Source organism: Erythrolamprus reginae, chromosome 7, assembly GCF_031021105.1.
Source record: "Erythrolamprus reginae isolate rEryReg1 chromosome 7, rEryReg1.hap1, whole genome shotgun sequence".
Classification (NCBI taxonomy): Eukaryota; Metazoa; Chordata; class Lepidosauria; order Squamata; family Dipsadidae; genus Erythrolamprus; species Erythrolamprus reginae.
In genome coordinates this window covers 55959426-55974124 of record NC_091956.1, presented here as the reverse complement: position 1 = coordinate 55974124, position 14699 = coordinate 55959426, and the positions used below count along the sequence as shown (strand labels likewise).

General features: G+C 42.6%; 1 protein-coding gene across 3 annotated transcripts in view; it reads right to left on the bottom strand.

Annotated features, from left to right (window-relative positions):
* FGL1 (fibrinogen like 1) overlaps positions 1-14699 on the bottom strand; it is a 52049-nt gene that overhangs the window by 7629 nt on the left and 29721 nt on the right. For all 3 annotated transcript variants that reach the window (XM_070757596.1, XM_070757594.1, XM_070757593.1), the window contains exons 5-7: positions 10549-10646; positions 7623-7711; positions 5084-5271 (exon numbers count right to left, since the gene is read on the bottom strand). In XM_070757596.1, coding sequence (XP_070613697.1) covers positions 5084-5271; positions 7623-7711; positions 10549-10646 — 375 coding nt within the window. The remainder of the gene's footprint in view (positions 1-5083; positions 5272-7622; positions 7712-10548; positions 10647-14699) is intronic.

The following is a 14699-nucleotide window of genomic DNA, read 5'->3' as shown; positions in this document are numbered from 1 at the left end:
GAAGGCAGCCTTGTGCCAGGTGTATGGGAGGCGCTTGCTCTTCCTTGCCTCCTCAGAGCCCCCCCTTTTTTTAAGCCTTAAAGTTTTGGATTTTTTTGACTCCCCTTGCCTCACCTTCTTCCTTCAGCAGCGCCTGTCCTCTTCTTCCTCTTCCTCTCCCACCCAAATTCTGAGCTTTTATTTCTTTCCTAATGGGTTTGCACGCATTATTTGCTTTTACATTGATTCCTATGGGAAAAATTGCTTCTACTTAAAAACCTTTCTACTTAAGAACCTGGTCACAGAACGAATTAAGTTCTTAAGTAGAGGTACCACTGTATTTATTAATTGGATTTATATGCCGCTCCTCTCCGTGGACTCATGAGATCCCCTTGGATTAAGCTTCTCTGGATTATTTGGCTTTATTAAACCAGGGGTCTACCTTTTGTAGCATTTGAAATTGTGAATTGTTGTTATGCTATCAAAGTCAAACTTGTTGTGGTTAGCTTTGGCCCAGCTCCTGCCCCAAGGAATGTGCAGGTGGGTGTGGGGGAGACATCCACATGCCGCAGGCCTGTTTTGCTCCCGATGGAATCTGCCGATGAAGCCTCCTCTGACCAAGGCAGCATGAGTGACAGAAAAGAGGGGAGTTTGGCAGACAGCCCAGGAGGAGATCAATCATCTGTATCATCTTTGGATTCTGAACAAGAATTAATGACACATCCACGCATGCGTAGAGTGATGCATGGGAGACAACAACTAAAGGATTATTACAAGAAAAAATGAGGCCACCTGTGGTTGGATGGGGCTCCAGTAATTAGGGCTGCTGTTATAAATAGCAGCGTGTGGGTTTGGCCGTTGTGAAAGAGTATCTGATCGCAGTTCGTCAGGAATCCTGGGTTGCTGTTTTCTGGACTTTGCATGTTGATTTTTCACACAAAGCAGAGCAACGTCTCTCTGTGTGTGTCTCACTTCGTTGGAAGAAGAAGGGGTGTGAAGTTTCTTCACAGCTGCTAGCTAAGTACTTAATGACTGCTTAAGGTTAATTGTACAGACTACCCGGTTGTTTTGGGACAAGTGCTCTTTGCAATACAAAAAGAGTGCTTAGTTTATTTTGACTTTTGGGATAAAGAACATTGTTTTGAATTTTCAAACGTGTGTGTGTCTGAAATTTGTACCCTTGAATTTTTGGGAGGCTACTACCAGAGAGCCTGGCAAAACAGAACTTAATCCAATTCAGGGTGGATTCCAGATTCTTCTATTGCTAGTTTACTTAGGGCGCACCACAGGCATGTATGCGCAGTACTAAAAAAAGATGCACATGCACACAAGCAAAAAATGAGAGAGAACATGGTAGGCTGGTTTCAGTGACCCAGGCCACCAAGTTACTAATGGTTCTGTAAAACCGGTCCAAACCAGTAGGAAACCACCTCTGATCCAATTATAGTAAATTCCATAGTTATAATCTTTGTACTTCAACAAATACAATAGCCCTATGTCTGCAGTTAAACACAAGACAATTATTTCAGTTTCTGAGCAACAGAAATATAGCCATTTCCTTCCTTCTCTGACATTGATATGAGATGCATATTTTCCATATATAAAACCTGTTTGGCAGTACTTAAGACGACTGCATTTGCTAACAAAGTAACCATAGCCTCATATTTCCATCCATGTGCATAATTTATCCATAGACCAATTATGTGAATACCCATTCATAATAAATCCATAAAAATAATAATAAAAAAGAACTAGGATGCAAACCGATATACTATTCTAGGTAGAAGAAAGTCCCATTAAATTGATTAGCACTGAACTGTTCAGTCTTCCATTCATCTATGACTTGGATCTTGACCTGCATGTCATTCACCAAGATCTCCTATCAGAAATTCTAATTTCATTATTTCTAAGGAAAGGCCAACCCCGAGTAGAGTAGGAGGAAGTCCAGAAGGAAAAGGGATATTATGATAGGTTTACTAATATATAATTGATTCTTTTTGAAACTTGTAATTAAAAATTACCACTGGAAGAACACATTTATAATTATTATTCGTTGACTCAGAATAATTGCAGTGCAGTACATTCCATAATGATTCATCAGAAACAAATGTACGGTAATTCTTTTATTTTCAGCAGTGACAAACTTCCATCTAAAGTCATGGAAGCTTTGACTTCACTGAAAACAGGATTTAAATGTTGTTTCATTTCCTCCTCCTTATCAACTTAGCATTGATGTGAGCTAAAGCATATTGTTTCACACAATAAACTTGGCTTCACCTCAGTCCAACTCAAACTTTATTGCAAAAATGCTTGCAATAATTGGCAAGATCTTGTGTTTATAACAACTGAACAGACAGAGCCAAACAAGAAGAATCCAGAACAAAAGAAAAGTGAGAGAACATTGAAGCAGTTTTTAAGCGGCAGAAGCTTTTCAAAAAAAATTATCTGATAGCTCTCAAATCATAAGAGACAACTTGTTCCCTGAGAATTATGTTAGACTGGCTATGTAAATATACTTCCTTGCTATATGTTGCAATCTTTTAAAGTCAGGGTTGACAATTATTATTTTGGCAGTGTCAAAGTTCCCTTACACTTGCAAATTCATAGGGAAGAGAAATAAAAATAAATGCTGCAAGCCAGGAAAATTGTTAGCACCGTGAAAAAGCCTTTTTCAGAGGGAATAGGAATGAAAACAAGTCTGCAAAGACTTAGGTCTGGAAAAACCCCTCTTTGGAGGGAGTAGGAAGCTAGGAAGATCTTTAGCACCTAGTTAGGGCTGGGGAAAAAGGCTTGGAAAAGCTACATTCGGAGTATAAGATACAGTGGTACCTCATGATACGAACTTAATTGGCTCCAGGAGGATGTTTGTAAGGTAAAAAGTTCGTAAGACGAAACAATGTTTCCCATAGGTATCAATGTAAAAGCAAATAAGGCGTGCAAATCCTTCAGGAAAATCCCAAACTTTAGAAGGGTGGCGAACAGAGGGCAGGGAGGAGCAGCTAAAGGGGGCGGGTGGAAGAAGCAAGGCTAGGCTAAAGGGTGAGTGGGAAGGAAGAAAGGCAAGGGGGGCACTCCTCCCTTTTCTTTCTTCAAAAGACACCCTTTCAGTGCCTGTGCAAGCACGCTGTTCTCCTACTTTTTAAAATGCAAACTCTTTCCCCCTCCAAACCGCCCCTCCCTTTTCTTTCTTCAAAAAAGGGGGAAAAAAGAAACCCCTTCATCCCAGCAGCAGCGGCTTGGGTTCGTAAGGTGAAAATAGTTCGGAAGAAGAGGCAAAAAAATCTTAAACACCGGGTTCGTATCTCGAAAAGTTCGTTAGAAGAGGCGTTCGTAAGATGAGGTACCACTGTACACCCAAGGTTTCAGCCTCTTTTAGGGAGGAAAAGGGTGTGTGTTATACTCCAAAAAATGTGACTCACATCTGAGATCTCTGTTAAAGGAAGGAGAGTAAGACTGGCAGCACTTTTGCTGTGCCTGAGCATCAAAAAAAGATCTTGACAGTTCAATTTATTGAGAGTATATAAAGCCTTGGAAGACAAGAAAATATAGCAAGAAATGTACATAATATTACACTTTACTAAAGTTTCCTTTTTGATCATTATAATAAGAACAAATAATAATAGAATTCTTTGCTGCAGCATAACCCTACACGTGGATTGAGAAATAACATTCTTACAAAAGGGTAACTTATGTTCAATTTAGTGAGTGCCAATTGCAGTTTAACATAAAAATATTAGTTTATGAATAATTCGAATACAGGAAATCCTCAACTTACAACAGTTCATTTAATCACAGTTCAAAATTACAATTGCAGTGAAAAACATACAACTGTTGCAACATCCACATGGTCACATGATGAAAATTCAGATGTTTGGCCCCTGACTAATATTTATGACGGTTGCAAAGTGCTGAGGTTGTGTGACCTTTTGACAAGGAAATTCAATTGGGAAGCCTGATTCAGTTAATAACTTGTTATTAACTTAAAAATTGTCATGATTCTCTTCACAAATGTGTCAAGAAAGATCATAAAATGGGACAAAAATCACTTAATAACTGTCATATTTAGCAGTAGAAATTTTGGGATCAATTGCGGTCATAAGTCTGCATTGGTTGCCGATCAGTTTCCAGTCACAATTCAAAATGTTGGTTATGACCTATAAAGCCCTTCATGGCACCGGACCAGATTATCTCAGGGACCGCTGCACGAATCTACTGCACGAATCCCAGCGACCAGTTAGAGTGGGTCTTCTCCGGGTGCCGTCAACTAAACAATGTCGCTTGGTGGGACCCAGGGGAAGAGCCTTCTCTGTGGTGGCCCCGGCCTCTGGAACCAACTCCCCCCAGAGATTAGAATTGCCCCCACCCTCCTTGCCTTTCGTAAGCTGCTTAAAACCCACCTCTGCCACCAGGCATGGGGGAATTGAGATACTCTTTCCCCCTAGGCCTTTACAATCTTATGCATGGTATGTCTGTACGTATGTTTGGTTTTATAATAAGGGTTTTTAACTGTTTTAGTATTGGATTATTATTATATGCTGTTTTATTGCTATTGTTAGCCGCCCCGAGTCTGCGGAGAGGGGCGGCATACAAATCCAATAAATAAATATAAATAAATAAATAAATAAGTGGAGGACTACACGTCATTTTTAACTTAGTCCAGATTGGAGACTGATACAAAGGTCACATTTAATGTGACCCAAAATTCAGTTAATGTGAGGTTAACCATGGATAATTGAGGTTGGAGTTTCAGATGCTGCTAATGTTTGTATATGTAAGTGGGGAAAAGGTAGATTTTATCAGAGGAAAACAGTACAGTACAAGTTTTAAAAAGAAAAGACTTGAGGTTTTTTTTATCCATAGAAGTTTCACTTTGAATAGCAAGCAGTGTAAATTCAAATAATGTGACTATTTTGTGAAATTCTTTAACTGCACCGATTGAGACCTATTTGAAATTTGTAAGGCAGAATAAACTTTATTCTTTTAACTTTTAACAAGCATTTAACTTGGCTTATGAAAGCTACTCAGATGCAGAACTTCTGTGTTTTTACATGAATTTAAGGGGAAAAATAGTCCTGGATCAAAATAACATGAAAAGAAAGCCAACCTGTTAAACCACCAGCCAGCTTCATCTTCTTCAGCACAATTCTTTTCATAGTTGTCGTTATCTCTGTCTTTGGTGCTGAATTTCATCCCTTGGTGATTTGCCCACCATTTAACTTCAGGGTGAAACCCCCCAGTGAGAGAGTCACCAGCTGTTCCAGAATATTGCCCACAATTCATCTTGTAGGAATTCTAGCAAAGAAGTTGAGAAAAGGAGGTAAGAGAGTTGTATAACACCTGTCTTTTATATAAGAGAGATCTTCAAAAAGGTGAATAAGAAACATCATCCAAAAAGAAATCAATTCAAAATGCAAAGGCTTCATTCATATGGTTGCATTTAATAACAAAGGTTAGGTACATGTATAGCATGGTGACCCTTTCTTTTCTTTGGGTGCTGAAAGCACGTGTGCACATGCTACCATTTATTGATTGATTTGATTTGATTTGATTTGATTTGATTTGATTTGATTTGATTTGATTTGTATGCCACCCCTCTCGGTAGACTCGAGGTGGCTAACAACAATAATAAAAACAGCATATAACAAATCTAATATTTAAAATAACTAAAAAACCCTTATTGAAAACCAAACAAGCACACACACAAACATACCATGTATAAATTGTATAGGCCTAGGGGGAAAGTATATCTCAGTTCCCCCATGCCTGACGACAGAGGTGGGTTTTAAGGAGTTTACGAAAGGTGAGGAGGGTGGGGGCAATTCTGATCTCTGGGGGGAGCTGGTTCCAGAGGGCCAGGGCCGCCACAGAGAAGGCTTTTCCCCTGGGTCCCGCCAATCGACATTGTTTTGTCGACGGGACCCGGAGAAGGCCAACTCTGTGGGACCTAACTGGTCGCTGGGATTCGTGCGGCAGAAGGCGGTCCCGGAGATATTCTGGTCTGATTCCATGGAGAGCTTTATAGGTCATAACCAACACTTTGAATTGTGACCAGAAACTGATCGGCAACTAATGCTGACCAATACCATGCTTGCATGAGTGCCCACACCCATAATTCAGTGCCTGGGTAGGGCAAAAATGCCCTTCCCCCATCCCTGCAGAGGCCCACTGGAAACAAAAAATGCCTTCCCAGAGCCTCCTTGCAAGCCAAAAATAAGCGAGCTGGCACGCACATGCCTGCTGGAGCTGAACTAGAGCAATGACTCATGTTCTGGCAAATATGTCTCCATGTGCCACCTGTGGATGGCATACCATAGGTTTGCCATCACTGGCATAAGGGATTTCCTAGTTTGAAGGATATATGCCTATAAGGAAGTTGAGCATATTATTATGTGCTTATTTTTTTAAAATGCTGGAATCAACAGTGAAAGAATTTAGCATATTGTGAATTCCCATCATTTTAAATTTGCAAATTGGGAGGGGTATAGTGTGTTTTTATTTAATTGGATAGGTTGTCACTCCATTTTATGATACTAATTTTGTTGTCTGTGCTTGCCAGAGGTTTGAAAGCTTACTGCCTTTGAAATTGCAATGCTAATTAAAAACAGTATTTATTCTTCTGTTTCTTCCTTATACCAAGTAATTCTGATTATATACAAACTATGAATGAGGGTCATCTTATCAGGATTTCGTGAAATCGGTTATATAAAAAAACGTTTCCATTTCCCTTCAGAGATCTCATTAACCCCTCCAAAATACAGTACATCATGCCTTTGAGTGATATACCGTGTTTCCCTGAAAATAAGACACTGTCTTATATTAATTTTTGCTCCAAAAGTTGTGCTATGTCTTATTTTCGGGGGATGCCTTACATAAAGCAGCTGCCACAAGATCTGAGGGGACGGGGTGAGACGGAATGGGAGTCGGGATCTGACACGCCCCTCCTGGCGGCCCGCTTAACAGCCTCCCAGTCTTTACCATCTAACCGCTCCAAGCTGCAGGAAGGGTAAAGAGGGCTGCAATACTGGTAGCTTCAGGGGCTCCTTTCCTCAGCGGTTCATTTTGTTACCTCTAGGCAGCTGCATCAACTTTTTCCTTCCCGGCGGCAGCAATGGCGGCGGCTTCGGGGCTCCTTTCCTCAGTGGTTCGTTTTGTTATCTCTAGGCAGCTGCACCAACTTTTTCCTTCCCGGCGGCGGCGATGGTGGCGGCTTCCCTTCAAGGAGCAGCAGCACCGGGAACGTCACATGATGAAGGGAAGCCGCCGGAGCCGCCGCCGCCGGGAAGGAAAAAGTTGGTGCAGCTGCCTAGAGGTAACAAAACGAACCGCTGAGGAAAGGAGCCCCTGAAGCCATATGTAAACTTGACTACGGCTTATTTTCAGGGGGTGCCTTATATTAGCAAATTCTGCAAAACCTCTGACATGCCTTACTTTTGGGGTATGTCTTATTTTTGGGAAAACATGGTATGTAACTGGGCCCTCTTGACTGCCCACTACTAATGACGTTCACAGCTGAATGGAGATCTCGTGCACACACTCGCACATACCCAGAATTCTGAATGATACAACATTTATGAAATACAGTACTTATTTTCTTATGCTTGTGTATTTAGAATTCCAAGTTCTAATGAAGCTACTTCTACTACCTGCTCATCTGCAACTCGGAACTTTTCATATTGTGCAAAGCGCTGTTCATCCATAAAATCAGACAAATCGATTCTCAAGGTATAATTCCCTGAATTGAAAATAACAGACAAAGGTGAGATATTCAGAAGAGAGGAAGGAAGAACTTCCATTCAATTCATTGCAGGAATTGAGAGAATTCAGATACTGTGGCTAACTGCTCATTTGGTTTTAGCCGTTTGAGTTTCTTATTGCTTAGCATGATACTCACATACTTTGATTAATTACGGCGGATTAATGTGGAAATTTATTATCTATTATTAAAAATAAATTTATTCTTTAATTGTAATCAGTTATCTTGCCCTTTAGAGTTGGCAACTCAGCACTTTTTGTATCATGCTTTAGTGATACCTAATCATGTAATTAACACCTGAATTATGTTAACAGTGTATGGTTCTTTGCTTTGTTCTGACTGCGAAGTTTGATATGGGCAAGCCGTTCAGACCTCACTATCAGAACAAAGCAAAGAACTATACATATACACATACACAGTAAGACCAAAGTAACACACACACACAGACACACACATGTCCTATGTTTACACATCCCAGACTTGAAATGAGCTGTTGAATTGTCAGACTAAACACAACCTATAACTGAATGCCCAGTGTTTTGAGAAAATTCTCTCTTGTCTGGGTAGGGAAAAAACAGTGGGAAAATTTGCTTCACTATAATTCCAGATTGATAGTTTGTAGATATGGCTGTGATTTCTGCTTGCCAGTAGATGTTGTTTCTCTTTTGTGTATCAATTTGATTTAGTGCCCAGAGGAGATATTTTAAAATATGGGAACTGTAATAATCAGAGAGTATTCTATAAGAACCAGCAAATATATGAATAAAATGCTGGAGATTTAGAGTGTTTTTTTTAAAAAACAAACAAAATACAGTAACTTAAAATAGCTTTTACTAGCCAAGTGTCCTCTAATTCTGCTGGACCACAATACCCATTATCCTAGATAAAGGAATGAAAAGAGCTATATTCCAGCTTAGATCGAAAGGGATACCAAGTTGGGAAGAAATTGTGTGGAGTCTTGGGACAGATAACAATTTTTAAGAGAGACTCAGTAGTTTGCAAGTATATATTTTGCCCCATATATTTCTGCAGAATGAAATTCTCAGATGTAGAAGTAAACCCTGCAAGCTGTAAAAATGATTTTAAATTCTTTCCATAGATTTCCTGGATATGTTTCCTTAGAAAAAAGTTCAAAAGTCCAAACTTTTACAAGCCTTATGCATCCCGCAGCTCAGCTACTGCAATGGACTGTACGTGGGGCTACTCATGAAGACCATGCAGTACCAAAAATAATGGTTATATCTCCTTATTCCTAGATGACATCCCTGCTCTTTGAGCTATAACAGCTGCCAGTTTGCTTCTGGGTGCAATTGAAGCTACCAGTTATGGCCTATAAAATCCTATATTATTATTATTATTATTATTATTATTATTATTATTATTATTATTATTATTATTATTATTATTAATTAGATTTGTATGCCGCCCCTCTCTGCAGACTCAGGGCGGCTCACAACAACAATGAAACAATATACAACAAATCTAATAATTTAAAAGTCACTAAAAACCCCTTATTAAAAAGCAAAAACATACACACAAACATACCATGCATAAACTGTATAGGCCCGGGGGAGATGTCTCAATTCTCCCATGCATGATGGCAGAAGTGGGTTTTAAGGAGTTTACGAAAGGCAAGGAGGGTGGGGGCAATTCTAATCTCCGGAGGGAGCTGGTTCCAGAGGGTCGGGGCCGCCACAGAGAAGGCTCTTCCCCTGGGTCCCGCCAAATGACATTGTTTAGTTGACGGGACCTGGAGAAGGCCAACTCTGTGGGACCTAACCGGTCGCTGGGATTCGTGCGGCAGAAGGCGGTCCCAGAGATATTCTGGTCCGATGCCATGAAGGGCTTTATAGGTCATAACCAACACTTTGAATTGTGACCGGAAACTGATCGGCAACCAATGGTGGGTTCTGATTTATCTCACTGCCAGTTCACTTCCTCAAATGCTGAGCCCGCGCGCATGCGCAATACTAAAAAACCAGCTTGTGTGCATGCATAGAAAGAAAAGACAGCTTCTGTGCATGTGCAAAAGCAAAAAACAAGATGGCGGCGCTATGGCGCCAAGAGAGCCAGTTCAGGGGCATGGCCAGCTGGCTATTGCTGCTGGTTCAGTCACCGGGGGAAATTCCCACTACCAGTTCCAAACAGCAGGAACCCACTTCTGCTATATGCCCTAGAGCCTGGTTATTAGAGGGAATGCTTATATCTCATGTTGTCTGTCCAGCTGAGAGCGATGACAGGGTTGGTAGCCCTTGAGTTCCTTCAATTAAGCAATATAATCTACCAGAACACAGAAAGTGGATCTTCTTTCCCAGAAAACATGTCCTCTGGAATGAGACTACTACTGAGATCCAAGTGGCTCTCGTCCTAATGGCATTTTTGAGACCCTTAAAGGCCTAGATATTCTCCAGCTGTAGTCTGGCTGGTGCTCCATGATGGATTTCTTTATATATGACTTTGAGTTGGCTGGATTTATCATCCTGGTGTTTTTTGGGTAACTTTTTTATTCATCTTATGTCAGTTTTGTTCCTTTTTTGTTATTCATATTGTAATTGATTTTGTCTGTTACATTGTTAGCTATTCATAGTCATCTGGAGTTGAGTGGCGTCTAAATCGAATGAATTATTTAAATGTATTCCCTCAGATATCACTATATTGGTAGGCATCTAAAAATATTAACAAACTCAGCAATAAATCACCTTTAGAGTCATCTTAACTTGAACTACAACTGTGTAGATATCCTACTGAGTAATGGCCTTCCTGCTTATTGTTATGGAATCAATCAATCCCTTATTATTGGGTTTGGTTTTTCTTACCTTGAGAAGTCAGATAATGGAGGTTTTTGTTCCCAAGCCAGTATTCACCATTTGCTGAAGTAAAATCTCCAAAACCCTGCTCATATTCAGTCCAATTTCTGGAAAAAAGATTAAAACCTCTGATCTGTATAAATCATAGAGTGGCTTTAAAACAGTTTGTGCAATTCTCTAACAATTACAAATTACAAACATATATTTGCTTTCTAGGCAAAAAACAAAGGAAATTCAAATCATTTTTTAGATTTACTTTCTATTATGATCAATCACTACAAGGATATTATTGCAATTTCAGGTCCTCCAGCAATAATAATCAATAAAACATCTTATACTCTCAAAGCAGAATCATTATGGTGCTACTGATTAAAATAACAAGAAATATATTGGTTTTTGAAACTTTTAAAATAATGATTATACAATGGTTTTAGGAAATGTTTACTTTGTAGTCTTTCTGTTTAATGAATTGTGTATGCTGTTCAGAGTCACTTTCTATGAAATGGGTAGCTAAATTAACATAATAAAGAGATATATCTTAAATAAAAACGTATTAAATCAGTGTGAAGTACAATAAAGACCACTGATTTCTATCTTCCTATACTTTTTGCTCCTTAGTATAACAGTGGCTTACCTAGCAAGTCACCAAGGAGAATCTTATTTATTTATTTTTATTTATTATTTAGATTTGTATGCCGCCCCTCTCCGCAGACTCGGGGCGGCTCACAACAAAGTGAAAACAATTTACAACAAATCTAAATTACTGTTTAAAAATATTTAAAAGACCCCATTTTCTAAACACATCTTTCTAGTTATCATATTATTTTACAGTCTTTATCTGGAATTAGTTATCTATGACTCAACAAGAGCACCTGGATCAGTGAAGGGTGGCAAAAGTTTTTACTACCACACTGTGGGCATGGCTTATTTTGTGGGTGTGGCTTGTCAGCCATATGACCAGGTGGGAGTGGCTTGACGATCATGTGACCGGGAGGTATCTTAAAGGTCATGTGACTGCTTTAAAGGTGACCAACTTGATGTCACTTATGTCAGGGTTTGGGTTAGGACTAGGGCAGTGATGGGCAACCTTTTGAGCTTGGTGTGTCAAAATTCGCCAAAAAACCGAGCATAACTCAGGTGGTGTGTCACCTTGAGAAAAAAACACTCTCACTCTCTCTCACTCTCTTCCTTCCTCTCTCATCTCTCACTCTTTCTTTCTTGCTCTCTCTCTCTCTCTCCCTCTCTCTCTTCCTTTCTTTCCTTCTCACTTCCTTCCACTTTTTTCTCTTTCTCTCTTCCTTCCTTCCCCTCTTCCCCTCCCTCTCCCTCTCTCCTACTCTTCCACTCCTGCTTTTCTTTCTCCTCCTCCTTCTCTTCCTCCTCCTCTCCTTTTCCTCCTCCTCTTCCTCCTCCTCTCCTTTTTCTCCTACTCTTCCTCTCCTGCTTTTCTTTCTCCTCCTCCTTCTCTCCTTTTCCTCCTCTTCCTCCTCCTTTCATTTTTCCTCTTCCTCTTCTCCTTTTCTTTCTCCTCCTCCTTCTCTTCCTCCTCCTCTCCTTTTGCTCCTCCTCTTCCTCTCCTTTTCCTCCTCCTCTTCCTCTCCTGCTTTTCTTTCTCCTCCTCCTCTTCCTCCTCCTCTCCTTTTTCTCCTCCTCTTCCTCTCCTTTTCCTCCTCTTCCTCCTCTCCTTTTTCTCCTCCTCTTCCTCTCCTTTTCCTCCTCTTCCTCCTCCTCTCCTTTTTCTCCTCCTCTTCATCTCCTCCATTTCCTTCTGGTTCTCCTTCTCCTGCTCTTCCTTCTCCTTCTCCTCTTCCGCTTTCTCCTCCTCTCCTTTTCCTCCTCCTCTTCCTCTCCTTTTCCTCCTCTTCCTCCTCTCATTTTTCCTCTTCCTCTTCTCCTTTATCTCTTCCTTCCTTCCCCTCTTCCTCCCTTTCTCTCTCCCTCTCGTTCACTTTTCTCTCCCTTCCCTCCTTCTTTCCTCTCCTCTTTCCCTCCCTCTTTTTCCCTTCTTTCTCTCCATGTCTCCAGCGGGCAGACGGCTTTGCTAACCGGCACAAGGCTCAAGCCAGCTGCCCGGGAAAGCCCTGTGCCAGCCAGGAAAGCCGGCTTTACGGGAAAGCAGCGCACTTTTCAAATGTGCAACTCTTTCCTGGGCGGGGGGGGGGCGCCCGAACAGAGGCGGCGGGGGGGGTTTCAAGGGACCAACAGCCGGTCCTTTTCAAGGCTGCGTTGTTGCAGCATCTGAGGCCGCCGCTGCTTCCGCCTCCAGGCGAAGGGATCTCCTCGGTGGGCGGCCTCGGAGGCTGCAACAACGCAGCCCCGAAAAGGACCGGCTGTTGGTCCCTTAAACCTGCCGCTGTCGCCCACTGCGGAGATCCCTTCGCCTGGAGGCGGAAGCCTCAGACGCTGCAACAACGCAGCCCCAAAAAGGACCGGCTGTTGGTCCCTTGAACCCGCCGCCGCCGCCTCTGTTCGGGCGAAGGGATCTCCGCAGTGGGCGGCAGCAGCTTGAAGAGACCAACAGCCGATCCTCATTGAGCTGAGTTTCCTTTGGCTTCCTTCGAGGCAGCAGGTGAGCTTTGCAGTTTTACCTCGAAGGAAGCCAAAGGAAGCTCAGCTCGGGGGCGGGCCTGAAGCAGCCGCCTCCTACTCCGCCCCACGTTTCGGCCGCGCGAAGAAGCAAAAAAGCGGCACTGGAGGGACCAAGACGGTCTGCAGCTGAGCGTCTGGAGGAAGAGGAGGAGGAAAGCCAGGGGGCGGGGAAGAAAGCGGGCCTGCAATTGGCCAATTTCTTGCCTTCAGGGAGAGGGACTGCTGCTGCTCTGCCATAGGGTGCTTTCCTCCCCGCCCCCTGGCTTTCTTCCTTGCCACCGCCAGACGCTCAGCAGCAGAGTGGAGGGGAGATTCGGGAGCAGCCGCGTGTCACCAAAAATGGCTACGCGTGTCAGTGCTGACACGCGTGTCATAGGTTCGCCATCACTGGACTAGGGTGTCTTGCCTCTCCTCACCTCAAAGAGATACAATTTCCCTATCTATTTACTATTGCTGAACATCCAAAATATATTATTTAATTCTATGTAAATATGCCACATGTGTACACTCAGGCACACAAAAATATACATTATTTACTATATAAACTGTATATATATGTACACACACACATACATATATACACACACACACAGCTCTCCTAAAATAATACACATTCAACCTCTTTTACTGAGATAGGAAAAACATTCCCAGAGCCCAGAAGGGAAAAAAAGAAAATATATTGCCTTGGACGGGAAAAGAACACTCGGACACCAAGCTGGGTAAAATGGGTCACTTTATTAAATATTAACAGAAAGACCTGCAGGGGTCACTAAATGGGGCGGAGTTTCCTGAACACAACATACTTGGGCAACTTAAATGGGCGTTACTCCAAGCCTGGTCAGGGTGAGGCGTGTCCCGCCTACTCCCGACCCGAAAGCCACGCCCAGCATGTGGGAGGGCTCGCCTTGCATGACCCGGAACCGGAAATGACGTAGGTGAGCCCCAAGGGCACCCCCTTCACACCTCTCCGTCCGTGGAGGAAGCGTGAGTTGTGCAATGGGGGTGCCAATCATCTTACAAAAGATGCCCAAAGGAGAACACACAGTTGCTACTGATACCCTTTCCGCCCCGTTTCTGCCACAGCAGGGGGTCAGATCTCTATCTTGGCCCCCTGCTCCCCGCCTAAGCCTGCCCCAGCTCACGCAGGCACCACTGCAGGTCTGTGTAAAAATTGCCACTCCTGACATCTTCCTAAATTGACCCAGTGAAAGCTAGGGGGGGTTTAAAAACACATGCCCGTGTGTCAGATCACTTTGCCTCCCCCTGCCATGTTAACCCATAACCTGGTCCCGTCAACAGCTGTTGGTGGGACGGCGACTCCGCATCCCCTCCATGTGGGGGTATCAGAACCATACACCAGAACCACACACCACGGCCGTAGGCCCCGTACGACCGGTGGTTCACCATGACATGACATCACTGTACCAAGTCCTTCACCGACACCAGGTCGTTGTCACCCGTGTGCAAGACCAACAATCTGTTCCATATGCTCTGCAAGCCCCGGGGGACTGCCACGACTTGACGCCACTGGGCCAAGTCCTTCACCGACACCAGGTCGTTGCCACCCGTGT